The 15,401-nt window shown below is 41.1% G+C and overlaps 1 protein-coding gene across 1 annotated transcript in view; it reads left to right on the top strand.

Moving 5' to 3' along the window:
- The window catches only part of LOC141264483 (aquaporin-4-like), a 38,627-nt gene extending 33,824 nt beyond the window's left edge, over positions 1 to 4,803 (top strand). Inside the window, exons 3-4 of the mRNA XM_073676763.1 lie at positions 478 to 558; positions 4,408 to 4,803. Of these exons, the coding sequence (XP_073532864.1) occupies positions 478 to 558; positions 4,408 to 4,596 (270 nt within the window). The 3' untranslated portion in view covers positions 4,597 to 4,803. The remainder of the gene's footprint in view (positions 1 to 477; positions 559 to 4,407) is intronic.
- The last annotated feature ends 10,598 nt before the right edge of the window (positions 4,804 to 15,401 follow it).

Below are 15,401 nucleotides of genomic sequence, written 5' to 3'. Positions count from 1 at the left end.
AGACTTTGATGAATAGGGGCCTGTGTGTATATGAGTAGCCACCCAATGGTTGCAATTTGAAGCAGCCTGTGGGGGAAAATGAGGAAGGTTGCTAATATTGTGCAATACTGTATCAATTTATTTTCATGAGACATTGGAATTTTTTGTAACCAAATTCAAGAAAACATGAGGACGGTAAAATCTGTATTCCAGTATTTATATATAGCGGGATACATTGGAGGCTTTTCTTGATGTACGTAAAATAATGGGCAATAGCCTGATATGAACAGAACCATACTCTGAATTCAACTATATGCAAATTGGAATTAACAAAGACTATCTGGAAAAAAATCATTGTGTTATGACGTGAACAAGCAGCAGCTCAAAATGAGTTTTGTTGATTATTTGGTTGTAGTAAGAACATCAATACTGTACATACTGATTCACTTAATAACCTCATGTACAGATCCATTATGCTCATCCTATTGTCTTCATCAGATTCCGTACACTGGAGCCAGCATGAACCCAGCCAGATCACTCGCAACCAGTATTGTGTTTGGCAAGTGGAATAATCATTGGGTGAGATGACATAAGATAAGATAAGATATACTTTATTTATCCCGGAGGAAATTGCGGTATCACAGCAGCAGAACACAGATCTCGAACATGACACATATGATAACATAACATACTGTATCTTCATGTTTATCAGCTAACAGTCCTGAAAGTGTAAAAAAAAAATTAAAGGGCAATTGTCAGCAGTTTCTTGCTATTTAATCTGACAGCAGCACGAAGTAGGGACAGAAACTCGGATTTTAGCGATGTATCACTTAGCTTACTGGGTGCAGAAATTATGCCAATAAGAGGTTGCCCTAGGATGCACGAGGCAAGTTGTCCTCTAGTGATGCTCTCCTGCTGATAAAACACTGATTGTATTGAAACAGAAAAACCCAGCCCAGTAAGTGACACATTGTTGGAATCAAGGTCTAGGCTCCTATGTTATGATCCTCTGAGACAGGTATGGACTGAGACTGAAATTCAATCCTGGCTTTTGAAAGCATACAGACCCATACTATCCCTGTCCCCTTCCCAAGACCCAAGATTCAGGTCTTTATTACTAATATTACCCTGTCTGGAGGAAATCAAGATTTACCAAGAGGCCAATATTACCTATAATACAGTTATACAAGATTTAATAACAAAAATATTGGAATATAACAGACGAATACCACCAGACCATAAACAAATGTTACAAGAATTTATAGTAGTAGTTATAATACCGCCATACTGCTCATTAATCACAACCACTGTACTATCACTGATAGTAATATTACCATCATACAGTGACCATGCAGTAGTAACATCAGTTTTGCACCAGTGCTCTGTAGACTATATATGTGCATGCTATACAGGTTCTCACCAGTGACGTGCACTGCGCACTGATTGTAGCCATTAATTTTCTCTTTTCTTTTCCATTCAGCCCAGACCCCCATTACACCTTCTTCCAATCATAACTTATCCCTGCAAATTGTAACACAGAGATATCTTTGGTTTCTGCTTTTCCAAGACCCTCCCCACATTTTCCACCTCTACACAAAAAATATAGTGCTATAACCAGTGCTCTAGACAGTAATAATACCCCATAGTATCCTCCTGCTGGGCTTCACACAATAACTGTGCCCCCCAGTGTCCCTACACAGTAATTATAGCTTTTCTATACTTCCTTTTAGTGGTAATGCATCCCTGTGCCTCTGTAGTTATACAGTATCATAATAATAGAAATAGTGTCCCCTTGTGCTGCCTTATAATAATAATGCCCCCATGGCTTATTTAATAATAATAATAATAATAATAATTCCCTTGTGCCTCCTTTAATAAATCCACCACAAAATGCCCCCACACAGAAAGATGGCTCTACAAACCCCACACAAAGTATGATGCTCTGCAGCCTCTACATAGTAAGATGGCCAACAGAGCCTCCCATATAGTATGATTGGTTCCCAACAGCCCTTCACATAGCATGAATCACCCCCACAGACCCCATAAATTATGATGGTCCCCCACAGACCCCATACTGTATTATGGTCGACCAATAGACCCCCATATAGTATGATGGTCCCCCCACAGCACTCAATACAGTATGATGATCCCCCAACAGCCCCCATAAAGCATGATGGTCCTTCGCAACCTCCCATATAGAATTATGGTCCCCTACAGCCCCTTATACAGAATGATGCTCCATCGGAGCTCCCATACAGTATGATGGTACTCCACAGCCTCCATTTGGTATTATGGTCTCTTGCTGCCCCCTATACAGTATGATGGTTCCCACACAGCCCACATATAGTATAATGGTTACTAGTCCTCATCCCCTAATACAGTATGATGGTCCCCCAACAGCCCACAATTTAGCACGATGGTCCCTCACAGCCCCCCCATGTAGCATGATGGTCCCTCACAGCCCCCCATATAGTATGATGGTCCCTCACAGCCCCCTATATAGTATAATGGTCCCTCACAGGCCCCCATACAGTATGATGGTTCCCACACACTTCTCATTTAGTATGATGGTTACCACAACCCACAAAATTAAAAAAAAAAAACCTTATACTAACCTACTCCAGGCTCCTCATCCACTGCAGACACAATCATCTGCATGGCGCCAGCCCCCAGCAGTCCAGAAGTAACATGTTTTTCCAGAGTAAGTCACAAAGCACGGAGTCGGTGGCTCTTGGCTCTGATATAGGTGTTAACAGTACCAGTGTCCTACAAATGCCATATTGTTAACAGTATCACAATCAATGCTGCCCATCGCCGCACTGGCCCATCTGGCATTTGTCAGACTTGCCCAATTGTCAGTATGGCCCTGCTCTCAGATTACAAAACAAAAACCTGCTGACAGATTACCTTTACATGAGTTGTTCAGGTTTTAGATATTAATGGGCACTTTTTCAGACAGGTAGTTAATAATGGATGTGTATGGATCTGATATTAAACTCCCCCATTAATCAGCCCTGCCCACTGTTTTCTTGTGCCAGCTGCAGGACCCTCAGTCAGCAGAACAGTGTTGGTCCTGTGTGTCAGTTCGAACTAATATTGATGACCTATGCTGTGAGTAGGTCATTAATATCTAACTCCTGGACAACACCTTTAACCTATGTGTCATGTAAATTTATTTGGAGCATGATTCTCATACCATTAATGTATATTAGTTATTTAATATAACTGATCAATGCCTTAAAGGGGTTGTCCAGGTTTGGCAAGTGAGTCTGCAGTCACTCTGTGACTGCGGACTTGTGAATCTTCACAGCGTGCTAGTCACTCTCTGTCAGGATTCTTTGGTGCTGACAGAGGGCAGTCACGGGACAGCAAACATAAGATTTGCTTACTTCCAGCCACATACCGACTAGATTCATTCGGCCTCGCGCCATACACTTGAATTGAGTGATGCCGCACCCATCTAGTCGGCTTGTGACCGCATGAATGCGAATCACATACTTGCAGTCACGCGCCAGCACAGGAATATCCTCACGGCGCTCAGTGCATGCTACATGAGGATTCACACATAGAGTGACTGCAATATTGTAGTCTGAGGCTGAACAACCCCTTTAAACTATGTTTTTCTCAGCAGCATTTCAGAATTATAGAAGCACTCCTCCTCCCATTAAAGTTTTTATCCTCTTAATACATTGCAGTCATCATATCATACAGCACTGTGTACTTACAATTGCTCATTTTGCCTTTCTACCCAGCTAATCCTTCTCCTTTCCATTAGGTCTATGACATCACGTGATTAAAAACTGACTAGCTGAATCCTTCTAAGTTCTATGTAGAAACAGAGGTCATTTTTTTCTGTATGACTCATAAGTCACTACAAAAGTCCTTGGCTAGGTGAGAAACGGAGCAGCTGGGTCAGGCGTTGAAGAGGGGAATGAATTCTGCAGGGAATAGAGACTTCCTGTTTCTACATAGAGCAGAGAAAAGAGAAGAATTAGCTGGGTAGAAAGGCAGAATGAGCAATTGTAAGTACACAGAGCTATATAATATGATGACTGCAATATAGTAAGAGGATAAAAACTGCATAGCCAGTGTCTCATACACGCTGCTTGTAGATTGGGCTTTTGCAGGTCTATAATTTTGATGGAAAATCTTAAAGTATCCAATTTTTTATCCTCTGCTGATCAGTACAATGGGACTGTGGTGACCCCACAATGCCTGCGCCCCCTACATTGTTTACCTAGGTACAGTGGTTCATCCACACTGGTTTTTCCTTCTGTGTCTCATCTCCAATAGACTAGAACAAGCCGTCCATATGGACAAGCCACTGGCACATCCTGCAGTTTTGTATAGAATTTCATTATGTGTCAACTGGATTATTAATTGACCCATGAAGTCTTTTTGTTAACAAGCATTTCGATTTCCCAACAGATCTACTGGGTGGGTCCATTGATGGGCAGCATTCTTGCCAGTTTTATCTATGAATACTTGTTCTGTCCAGATCCTGAACTTAAGCTCCGGATGCAGGCTAGTTTCAGGAGAACCCCAAATGAAGACGAATCTGTGCAGCTGACAGTGAGACCAGGAGGAGAATATAACAAAATGGAGACGACTGCATAATATTACCCGATTTGCTTGTGTGTCTGTATATTATAGAATGACAGAGGTCCGAAGTGGCCATTGGAAGAAAGAATTCATGAAATGCCGCTGGTTATTTATTCTGAATACGTTAACACATACATGTTTCGTTTTATTACAGTTCTACTGATTTTAGTGAGCGTTTTCTATTGTATGCTACATTTTAAAATCCATCAAAATTATTCAAGTTGCAGAATGAGTTAATGGGGTATTTCCATCTCCAAGATCCTATCCCAATATGTAGGATTAGCAAATACCTCCAATTAGAAATGTGGTATAGTTCTTCTGATTAGCTATGTTGCTTACCCCATGTGCAACATATGGTCACTCATATTGTGACAGTTAATTGTTAGTGGTCATAACCAAGGATATCTAAGCTAATGCAATATCCTGCACATGGGGTAAGCAACATAGCGAATCAGGAGAACTATACTGCATTTCTAATTGAAGGTATTTGCTAATATTATTATTATTATTATTATTACACCTACTGCATATTGGGATAGGATCTTGGAGATGGGCATACCCCTTTAATATATTGTGAATGTTCATTGATATGTTACAATAGCATATCCTATCACAATAGTATAACATATGCTTTGCTGTATTGCTGTATTCTTCCACTATTGGCAGGAATGTATCTGACAACTAATGATAGAAGATGCAAAAAAAAATCTCAAAACCTGATATACTTCTTTAAAAAAATCTGATTAATATGGGAGCATAAGGGACAAAAAGAGCATAGCATTAGCACTGCCAAGCCTGCTTGCTCCCTGCTCTCTGCTTTGCTGAAAGCTGTAGTAATCTGAGAAACCAAGACAGTTGTTTTTAATGGTTATAGTGTAAACTGGGATCGGCAAACAGTCTATTTCTTATGGAGGAAGAGTTACAAAATATATGTCATCATCAGGAAAGAAGAACTGGGCGAGTTGGAGTGAAACCGTTCTGATACTTTGTTCCTCTCTGATACTTCTGAACTTTGAAATATCCATGTTTATGGGTAAAAACGGGGTTCAAAAGAAATACCTGATGGCCAAATTTAAGGCCGTGTTCTCCTAGCAATTATAAAAGACTCTGCTGTCCACCTCAATGTCAGCAGCATTCAGACAAGGTAATCCCTATCTATATCAATCGGCACTATTAATCAGATTTTTTCTGGAATACAATACAACGTCCTAAGATGCATAACAATTATATTGTTTTTTTGTTTATGGGTGTAAAGTAATGTTGGTTACTTTCTGTAGCAACTAAACTACGTTGTCTCTGTAATTCCCATTCACTTCTATGGGCGTTACGGAAACAGTGTAGCTCAGCAGCATAAATACCTGGGATAGAAATGACCATTTAAAGGAGACTTTTCGCTGTTTTTTTTTTAAATTTAAATGTAGTATATTTTTCAATTGGCGATCTTCCACTGATTCTGGGACAGATTTTCATTTTCTTCTGTTCCCCTCCGTTCCAAAGTTATGCCCCACTTTACTAAATATTGTCTTCAACCAACTGGACCAATACCACAGAACTTCTCTGTGGGCAGGGCTGTATTTCGATTGGCCAAAATCAGAGGAGAAAAAGCAAACGCCCCCAGGAAAGTTTTGTGGTGTCCGCCCAGTTGGTTTAAGAGAGAATTTGCATCTTTATTCCAGAAGTGGGGACAAAACTTTGGGACAAAGTCATACAGAAGAAAAATTGTTCCACAATCAGTTGATTAGTGTCAAATAAAGGAAGGACTTAGTTTGAGGCCACGTTCACACAGTCAGTATTTGTTCAGTATTTTACATCAGTATTTGTAAGCCAAAACTAGGAGTGGGTGATAAATGCAGAAGTGATGACGTGTTTCTATGAATTTGGCTTATAAATACTGGTGTGAAATACTGTCCAAAAACTGAACGTGTGACCGTGGCCTTCTTTTTAAAAATTAGTGAACGGTCCTCTTTAATATGCTAAGAAAAACGATGTCATGTAACTTTCTAGTAAAGCCTATTAGCTATGAGGCAGGCCTGAGTATTATGACACATTAGCATACCGGTGGTGACTCTTTCCCTTCCACATAGACATTACCCATACTGCCCACCTGACGATAACTTACCATGCTATGTTCTTGGTTAAACAGGTTGACTGATGTATAATATGCCCATCTTTAATGCAATGGGATAGGTTGTGATAACTTTTGCACGGGAGAATTGAAAGACACAGCAGCTGCCATTACTCCTGGTTATTACCATGTAAATGTGTGTTTAAGTTTCCTATATTACCTTTTGCAGATATCGCTTCCTTGGTTGATGAAATGTTTGTCTGAGGCATCATTTAATACTTTTTGTGTAACTTTATCTTTAGTACCTATTTATTACCATATTGTGTTTTGATTTCTAGATGCTGTTAGAATTCTAACAAGTTACATGTTATTATCGTTAGTTTCTTTGTATTGTAGAACTAGAAAGGAAGCTTAGCTTAGTTTTAGCAAAGCAGCATTTGTGAGTGGATCTGCTGCTGCAAATAGGGATAAAAATTCTTACCGCCCCTGGCATATCTGTACGACCTGGCCTCCTGTGATGTTTAACCCCTTTTGTAACATCACAGGAAGAAGATTTATGTTACACTCGCATTTCCACATGAAGTGTCGGTATGTTGCCCAAATTTTTATCGGACAGTCCACAGATCTATTAAGTAAGTCAAAATCAGAATCTAACAGATCTCACATTCGGATCTCTGATTTTCATGAATATGTGACTACAGCCATTAAACTCTATGGGTCTCTGTGCCGTCTGATACAAAATTGGATAACACACAGACTTTTCACGTGGATCTGTAAATGTAAGAACATACAGTGACCAGCGGGGATCCAGACAAGGAAACCTTTGAAGCATCAGTGGAGGAAGGTATACTGTTGCAGACTACTAGGGTTCTAATTTCCCTTTGAACTTAATGCAGAAAATTTGGAACAATTTTACAACCCATCCACAGGGTAAATTGACATTTTGCAGATTTAAAATCCAAATTTTATGTTGATATTTTTCTGCTATGAGTAAATGAGATTTGTGAAAACTTTGCTGCTGTGGATTTTTTTAGCTTCAAAATCCAGAAAATCTGCCCCATGTGCGCTTATGATTAAAGAGGTTATCACTTATGGAAAACTCCTTTATTAATCACTGATGAAAGTCCAGCACCTGAAACTTCTGATGATCAGCTGTTATCCTGTGAAGATGGCTATGCAAATGGAATAACCTTTTTAAAGAGCAGTACGGCTGCCCTCTTTTAAAATACATAGAATTTTGATTTAGTTTTCTTTTATTTTACTTTTGGAGCGTGTCTTAGCAATCAAAACGTACTTTGTCACAACATTTCTACAAATAAACCTGACTTTTGTTTCCAATGTAGGTGAATTGTACAAATTTTCGTTTTTTACAAAATTTCTGTTGTTTCAGATGAAGTCTGCCTCTGTCTCTCGCTAGTTCCCCCTCCAACCCTTCTCTCTCCATAGAGTTTTATGGGCTGCAACTGTTAATTCATCCCCCAGATCAGCTGAAAAATCTGTGTTCATTGAAGACAGATTGTAAAAGTGAATTGAGAAAGAAGCAGATTTCTCTGATAAGATATATTACAAAGTTTCCTATCTTGAACTTGTTCTATTGATTTATGAAAAATAAAATAAAATGGTGACTACTATTTAAACTATAAACCTCTCATTCAACAAATCTTCTTCAATAATGCATTTTTTGTTTGAAATGAAATGAAATGTATGAACCTAATTCATCACAGCAATTTTGCCAGAATTCTGGACTAAATAGCTTTGAAAAGTTGCTAATTTTGGTGTAAAATTTTAGCGACAGGATGGGGGCTCAGCTAGTGTGTCATAGCATGTCTAGTTCATGACGAGCTGTGGCGTTCCCTACTCCAGAAATTTTACTCCAGTCAGAGACTGAAGTAATATTTCTGGCGTGACGTACACCACTCTTCAGACACTCCAGATTCATGAAGAGGCACCTCTTCGTGAATCAGGAACGTCTGACTCCATCACGCTGCCTTATCAAGATCGCCAAAAAAGTCGTCGGTCTTGATGAATCAGGGCCTTAATGTTTAGGAATTTATTACAAGACCAAAATAAAGGTCCATTTAGACGGGTTGATTTTGACTTGTTAACAAGTCCCTGTTAACAAGACTATTTGCATGGTCCAATGAAAACTGCTAGAGACAAAATTATCATTAATACGATCATTCTGTTACTACACTGCACTATGTTGCTTACGCAGGGTGATATACTGCTGATAGCGATGGTATTCATGCAAGTGTGAATGTTACAATAATGTATACATGGGTCAATAATTGGGAATGAGCGCTCTTACGAACACTCGTTCACCAATTAACATCTCATTTAAATGGACACTTGTACATCAAATACTTGTCATTCTCCATGTTCAACACCATGAACAGTACAAGGAGTTCCTTTATCTCATCAAATAAATGTAATTCTTTGCATAATGAAAAGTTGAAAACGCATCAACTCTCGAAAACACACATGAACCCTATGGAAAACACATGAATCCTCAGGTGAGCAGAGTGTTCATGTGAATACGGGAGTTCAAAGATATATTTATCAGCCGAAAGACAGCATGGCATGTCAAAGGTTGTATGGGCATCACTCAGCTCAACAGTCTTGTCAATGTACACAGCGCAAAACCGCTGAGCCCAATGATTGACTGCAGCAGTCACATTACTGGAGCAGCGGTGGGTGAGTTAAGTTTAGTTTGTCAGTTTTCTGTACTGCTGAAAATCCTATGAACATGCCATGCTGAAGGCCACTGAGATCTTCAGTACAACCCATTTACTCTTAATGATGGTCAATGAAAATACATTTGTTGTATGATGGTTCTCTTACTGCATGTGGATGAAATGATTGAGAACACGAATTAGAAGTTGTGTCCATATATGTTGGCCCATAGAGAATGTAGCGTCGGCGTCTCTGCCTCCGGCCGGGCAGAGACGCCGTTCCCCTCACCGCCGCGGTCCCGGTCCGGCGTCCTCCAGCCCCTGCTGCTGCTGCGGGCTCTGTGCTTAGGGCGCACGCGCCCCCGAGTGCTCCCTCCCTCTTAAAGGGGCCACACACGCTGTCCCAAAGAGTCCCCGACCAATGGCCGGAGGACTGCTCCTATATAAAGCACCTCCTCCAAAATGGAGGTGCCTGTGCAAAGTTGTTGTATGTGTGCTTACACTCTCCTCAGCCCTCAGGTTCCAGTGCCCGCCTGCTTGTCTATCAGCCATGCCCGCCTGCTTGTCTATCAGCCATGCCCGCCTGCCTGTCTGTCAGCCGTGCCTGCCTGTCTATCAGCCGTGCCCGCCTGCCTGTCTATCAGTTGTGCCCGCTAGCCTGTCTATCAGCTGTGCCCGCCTGCTTATCTATCAGTCTTGCCCGCCAGCCTGTCTACCTGCTGTGCCCGCCAGCTTGCCTACCCGGATCACCTGTCAGGTTACCTGCTGTGCCTGCCTGCTTGCCTACCCGGATCACCTGTCTGGCTACCTGCTGTGTCCGCCTGCTTGCCTACCCGGATCACCTGTCTGGCTACCTGCCGTGCCCGCCTGCTTGCCCACCCGGATCACCCATCAGGCTACCTGCCGTGCTCACCCGCTTTACCTGTCAGCTTCAGCCATCTGACCCGTGGGAGTTGCCTGCTCTCACACAACGTCGGTCCCAGAGTGGCACCTGGTCTGCCTGCCCGGTCCCTCCCTGGTTCACGGAGTCGATTAAGCCGCCGTGTGACCTGGGTCAGTCCGAGTAGGCACTTAGTTACGCCCCTCTGGTCCCTCCTTGCATCTCAGTACAGAGGTTCCACTACCCGGATCCGTAACAGAGCATACAGTTGTCGACAATCATAGATGATTCTTCTGACTTCAAACAGTCAATAAATGTTATTATCTGGTTATAATTTTATGCTCATACTAGATCTCATTTTTCAAGACTGAAAATAACCACAACAAATAATCAGTATTATTCATTGCCTAAACTTCTGGACAGAAATTGACTTGTTCATAGCAGGCGTTGATATGTACTACAATAAGTGCCAATTAAATTAATAATGTGTCCGACCAATGGTGTCCTTGCCCCAAATTGACAGCTTTAGGCTTTCTGCTTTGGCAGAAGGAGTAAAAAATCACAAATTTGTAAGGTCCCCATACACTTTAAAAAAAATGTCAGCTAAACCTGCTGATTTCAGGTGGACTGCTTGACCACATAAAATTTATGGGAGTGATGATTTTTAATGCACAATGCTTCTGTTTTCCCCTGAAATATCTAAAGGGGCATGAGCATCTTTAAAGCTGATAGCAACCAACCAGAGTTCAAACTTCACCAGAAGCTGCACTGACCAGCAAAAGAATAACAATGTTATGAACATTTGACTTTCAGGCTCCATATCTCACCATCCACTACTGCTTTGAATGTGAGACTACCTTCATTTTATAGCCAATCATCTTGGCTATCTCATACATAAATGTGACTATTTAGCATATGATTAGTTATGCAGATTCTTGTCATGTCACTGCATTGTTACTGTTTGCTTCTTCCTGTAAACTACAACCTGTTCTCACGTTCCCTAATAACTCAGTGCGTTATTAGGTTGATTCCCAAGCAAAAGATCACTGGTACGAATCAAGGAGCAGTCATGAAGAAGACTTCCCAAAAAAAGAGAAACACCATCATCCAGCTCATCGATAGCGCTCTCTCGGCCAAGAAAATTGCCAAAACTGCATCATGTGAGGGCCATGGGCCATGACAGTTGGAAAAATACAAAATGAAGTCCATCCATCCATTCAAAAGCCAAGAGGTGGATGTCCAGGCAAAATATAGGAGTCAACGAGTAGGCTAATCACAAGGTCTATCAGTTCTGGCGTGACAAACACGGCAGTGGAGATGGCTAGTATGCTTCATAACAGTGAGATCACAGACATCCATGCAAGCACCGTGTGATGTGCATACACAAGTCTGGAATGGTGGCTCAAAACAAGGTGAAGAAGCCTTTACTTCAATATTGTCATAAGAAGCGTCGGCGTGAGTTTGCAAAAAAGCATCTAAAGTGGACAGTAGAAGATTGTAAACAGGTGATTTGGAGTGATGAGATGAAAGTCAATAAACTAGGCTCTGATGGGTGCAAATGGATCCGGAATAAACAGGGAAAAATGGGCTAACGGATGGAGAAATAGAAGAAACTGTCAAGTTCGGTGGAGGAAGCCTGATGCGCCCAAGGCATTGGATACTTGACCAGGATTGATGGTGATCTCAATGCAGAGCTATATGTGAGTATCCTACAAGACAAACTACTTCGTACACTCGAGTACTATGGATATGAAAAGGACGACATAGTGTTCTAGGAGGACAACTACCCAAAGCATGTGTCGAGATTGGCGAAGAAATGATTCAATGACAATGAAGTAGAGGTGCTGGATTGGCCCCCAAAGTTCCCAGACCTCAACCCAATCGAACACTTATGGGTAGAGTTGAAGAAAACGCTGTATACATGCCCAGAAGGATTCAGCAGTGTTGAAAGCCAAAGGTGGATTTACAAAATAATAAAAATTAAAAATTTGATTATTAGGAGCAAAACAATAACAATGCAGTGACAAGACAAGACCCTGCATAACTAATTATATGCTAAATAGTTGCAAGTCAAATTTATGTACTGTATGAGATAGCCAAGATGATTATCTATAAAATGATGGCAGTCTCACGTTAGAAGCAGTAGTGGATGGTGAGATATGGAGCCTGAAAGTAAAAGGTTCAAAACATTGCTACCATTTATAGCTCATCAGAGTAATTAGCACCCTAATTGGGTACTATGAACAACAAGGACCAAAATACTGCATATGTGGGGTGCAAGCTGAGGCCCAGTTCTTCTCTCCATACCCTCTATATAAACTTGTATTAAATAATTAAGAGGATAATATAGGCTGATCATTCAGTACTTACATAATAAGTTCAAGGAAAAAAATGTCCAGCTTCCAGATCCAATTGGAGGTAAAATCGTGATCCATTAAAAAGATATGCACATTGCAAATATAAAATAAATGATGGGGAGAGCACTGGGAAACCTATGCGTTTCAAACGCCAAATGTTCTTAATCCTGGTACCAGACTTTTACAGAGGTCTTCCCCTTCATTTATTTTTTTTTGCAATGTGTATATCTTTATAATGGATCACAACTTTATCTCCTATTGGATCTGGAAGCTGGACCTTTTTTTTCTTAAACTTGCATCTACAAACGCTGGGCGGTGGCGTGGCCTCGTGCTTCCCCACTATTCAGAACAGAAAGGGTGAGCTGCTGTGTTTTCTTTATATTTTGCACTTACCTAACAAGACAACCATGACTGATACATTACAAAGACTATTACAAAGTCCAGTAAATTTCACATTGAATTTCATGAAAAGTGCTAGGCATATTTATCACATGGATAAGGAAAAGGCAAGACAGGAAAGGTTGTTACTTGGGTGGAACACAAAAATCACGTTCAGCATTTTCTTTCCTATTATCTGTTAGTTATGCAATTTTAATAAAGTTTAGCCTTTTCACGTTAAAGTGTTAACATGCGTTGAGTAATTTCTGATTCTAACAACTTCTAAAACTTCAAAGCAATGGCAAGACTTCGGGTAATGCTGGATGTCGCATTTGTCAAATTCATTGCCAAGGGAGAAATCGCCAGTGAGAATCTGTAACATTATTGCAATAGAAAGAGAAAGAGCATGATTTGATAATTCTCATGTCCTGAATTCGTTACAGATTTTACTTGATGTATATATGTATACAGTTATGGCCGAAAGTGTTGGCACCCTTGAAATTGTTCCAGGAAAAGAAATACAGTATTTTTCAGATTATAAGACGCAATTTTCGAGGAAAATGTTGGTGCGTCTTATAATCTCAAGGTAGCTTACCGCGGGGTCGTTGGAGGCCGGTGGCAGGAGTGGGGCGATGCTGCGGTGTCTGGGCACTCAATAGACCAGAGTCCCCTTTCACTTTCAGTTCACTGAAAGGGATTTGAGAAAATGGTCGCCGAAGTTGGCGCATGCCCATATTGAGATCTCGGGCGACTTAGTTGCGCTGCACTATTATAATCTTTGAAAGCGGTGACATGAGGTCAGTGGAACACCTGAAGCTGGATGTCTGACTTGTAGCTCAGTGTCATGTAAACGCCTTCTGATATTTTGTATAGAAATTGTTTGCTGCCGTAGACTTGGTGTATTGTGTACAATCGAACTTGCTGCACAGAATGGATCAGTTGTGGTACCATTTCTCATTTGCTCAACACTAACATGTCTATCAGTCCTGTGATTTCTATGATTCCACAACTTTTCTTCTTGGTGTTGTATATTTAGTGTGTGCGTACGTATATACCATATATATATACACTGTACTATAACAAAATATGCACCAAAATGGCACCATATTACAACATAGATCAACATAAAATAGGTTATGTTAAATTTATAGATTTTTTCTTTTTGTTTTCTCATATGTTACTAGCACTACCAAAGATGTCTAGTAGTGACCTTCTCCCCTATTTACCTAAGTCAAAGACATCAAACTCTGGCCCGCAGGCCAAGGCCCCACTATCAGTATTTGGTCAGTATTTGGTCAGTATTTTTTCTCAGGAGTGGGAGCTAAAACCAGGTGAGGAACAATCAGAGAAAAGGTATAATAGAAATAAGTCACCAATTTATACATTTATTACCCACTCCTGGTTTTGTCTCCCACTCATGAGAAAAAATACTGACAGAATACTGATCAAATACTGATAGTGGGGCCTTGGCCTCAGTGTGAGTATATTTAGGGCCTCCAAGTATATTCAGGTCCCCCGAGTATATTTGGCCCACGACGGTGGGTGGTTTACCCGCCTGGCACTTTCACCTGGCATTGCACTATCAACCAAATTAGCATCCTAGGTGCCAATACAGTTGAAAGCAATGATCATTCCCCCTCTGCGTCTGATGTCTCAGTGCAGCGTGCGCGATGCCTGCTGTACCGAGGTATACAGAGGATCTGAAGACACCACTAAGAGACCAGAGCAGCAGGGGAAGGGGCAGAGGTGAATATATATATATTTTTTGTTAATGTGGGCCCTATTATACTGTATGGAGGACTATGTGGGGCTCATTATACTGTATGGAGGACTATGTGGGGCCCATAATACTGTATGGAGGACTATGTGGGGCCCATTATTCTGTATGGAGGACAATGTGGGGCCCATTATTCTGTATGGAGGACTATGTGAGGCCATTATACTGTATGGAGGACTATGTGGGGTCCATTATACTGTATGGAGGACTATGTGGGGCCCATAATACTGTATGGAGGACTATGTGGGGCCATTATACTGTATGGAAGACTATGTGGGGCCCATTATTCTGTATGGAGGACTATGTGAGGCCATTATACTGTATGGAAGACTATGTGGGGCCCATTATTCTGTATGGAGGACTATGTGAGGCCATTATACTGTATGGAAGACTATGTGGGGCCCATTATTCTGTATGGAGAACTATGTGGGGCCATTATACTGTATGGAAGACTATGTGGGGCCCATTATTCTGTATGGAGAACTATGTGAGGCCATTATACTGTATGGAGGACTATGTGGTGCCCATTATTATGTATGGAGGACTATGTGAGGCCATTATACTGTATGGAGGACTATGTGGGGCTCATTATACTGTATGGAGGACTGTGTGTGGCCCATTATACTGTATGGAGGACTATGTGGGGCCATTATTCTATATGGAGGACTGTTCAAGGCCCATTATACTGTAT

Source organism: Phyllobates terribilis, unplaced genomic scaffold (genome assembly GCF_046119375.1).
Source record: "Phyllobates terribilis strain yellow unplaced genomic scaffold, ASM4611937v1 Scaffold_4__5_contigs__length_816908805, whole genome shotgun sequence".
Taxonomy (NCBI): domain Eukaryota; kingdom Metazoa; phylum Chordata; class Amphibia; order Anura; family Dendrobatidae; genus Phyllobates; species Phyllobates terribilis.
Note: the sequence above shows the minus strand (reverse complement) of the source record. Positions and strands in the feature narration are given on the sequence as shown.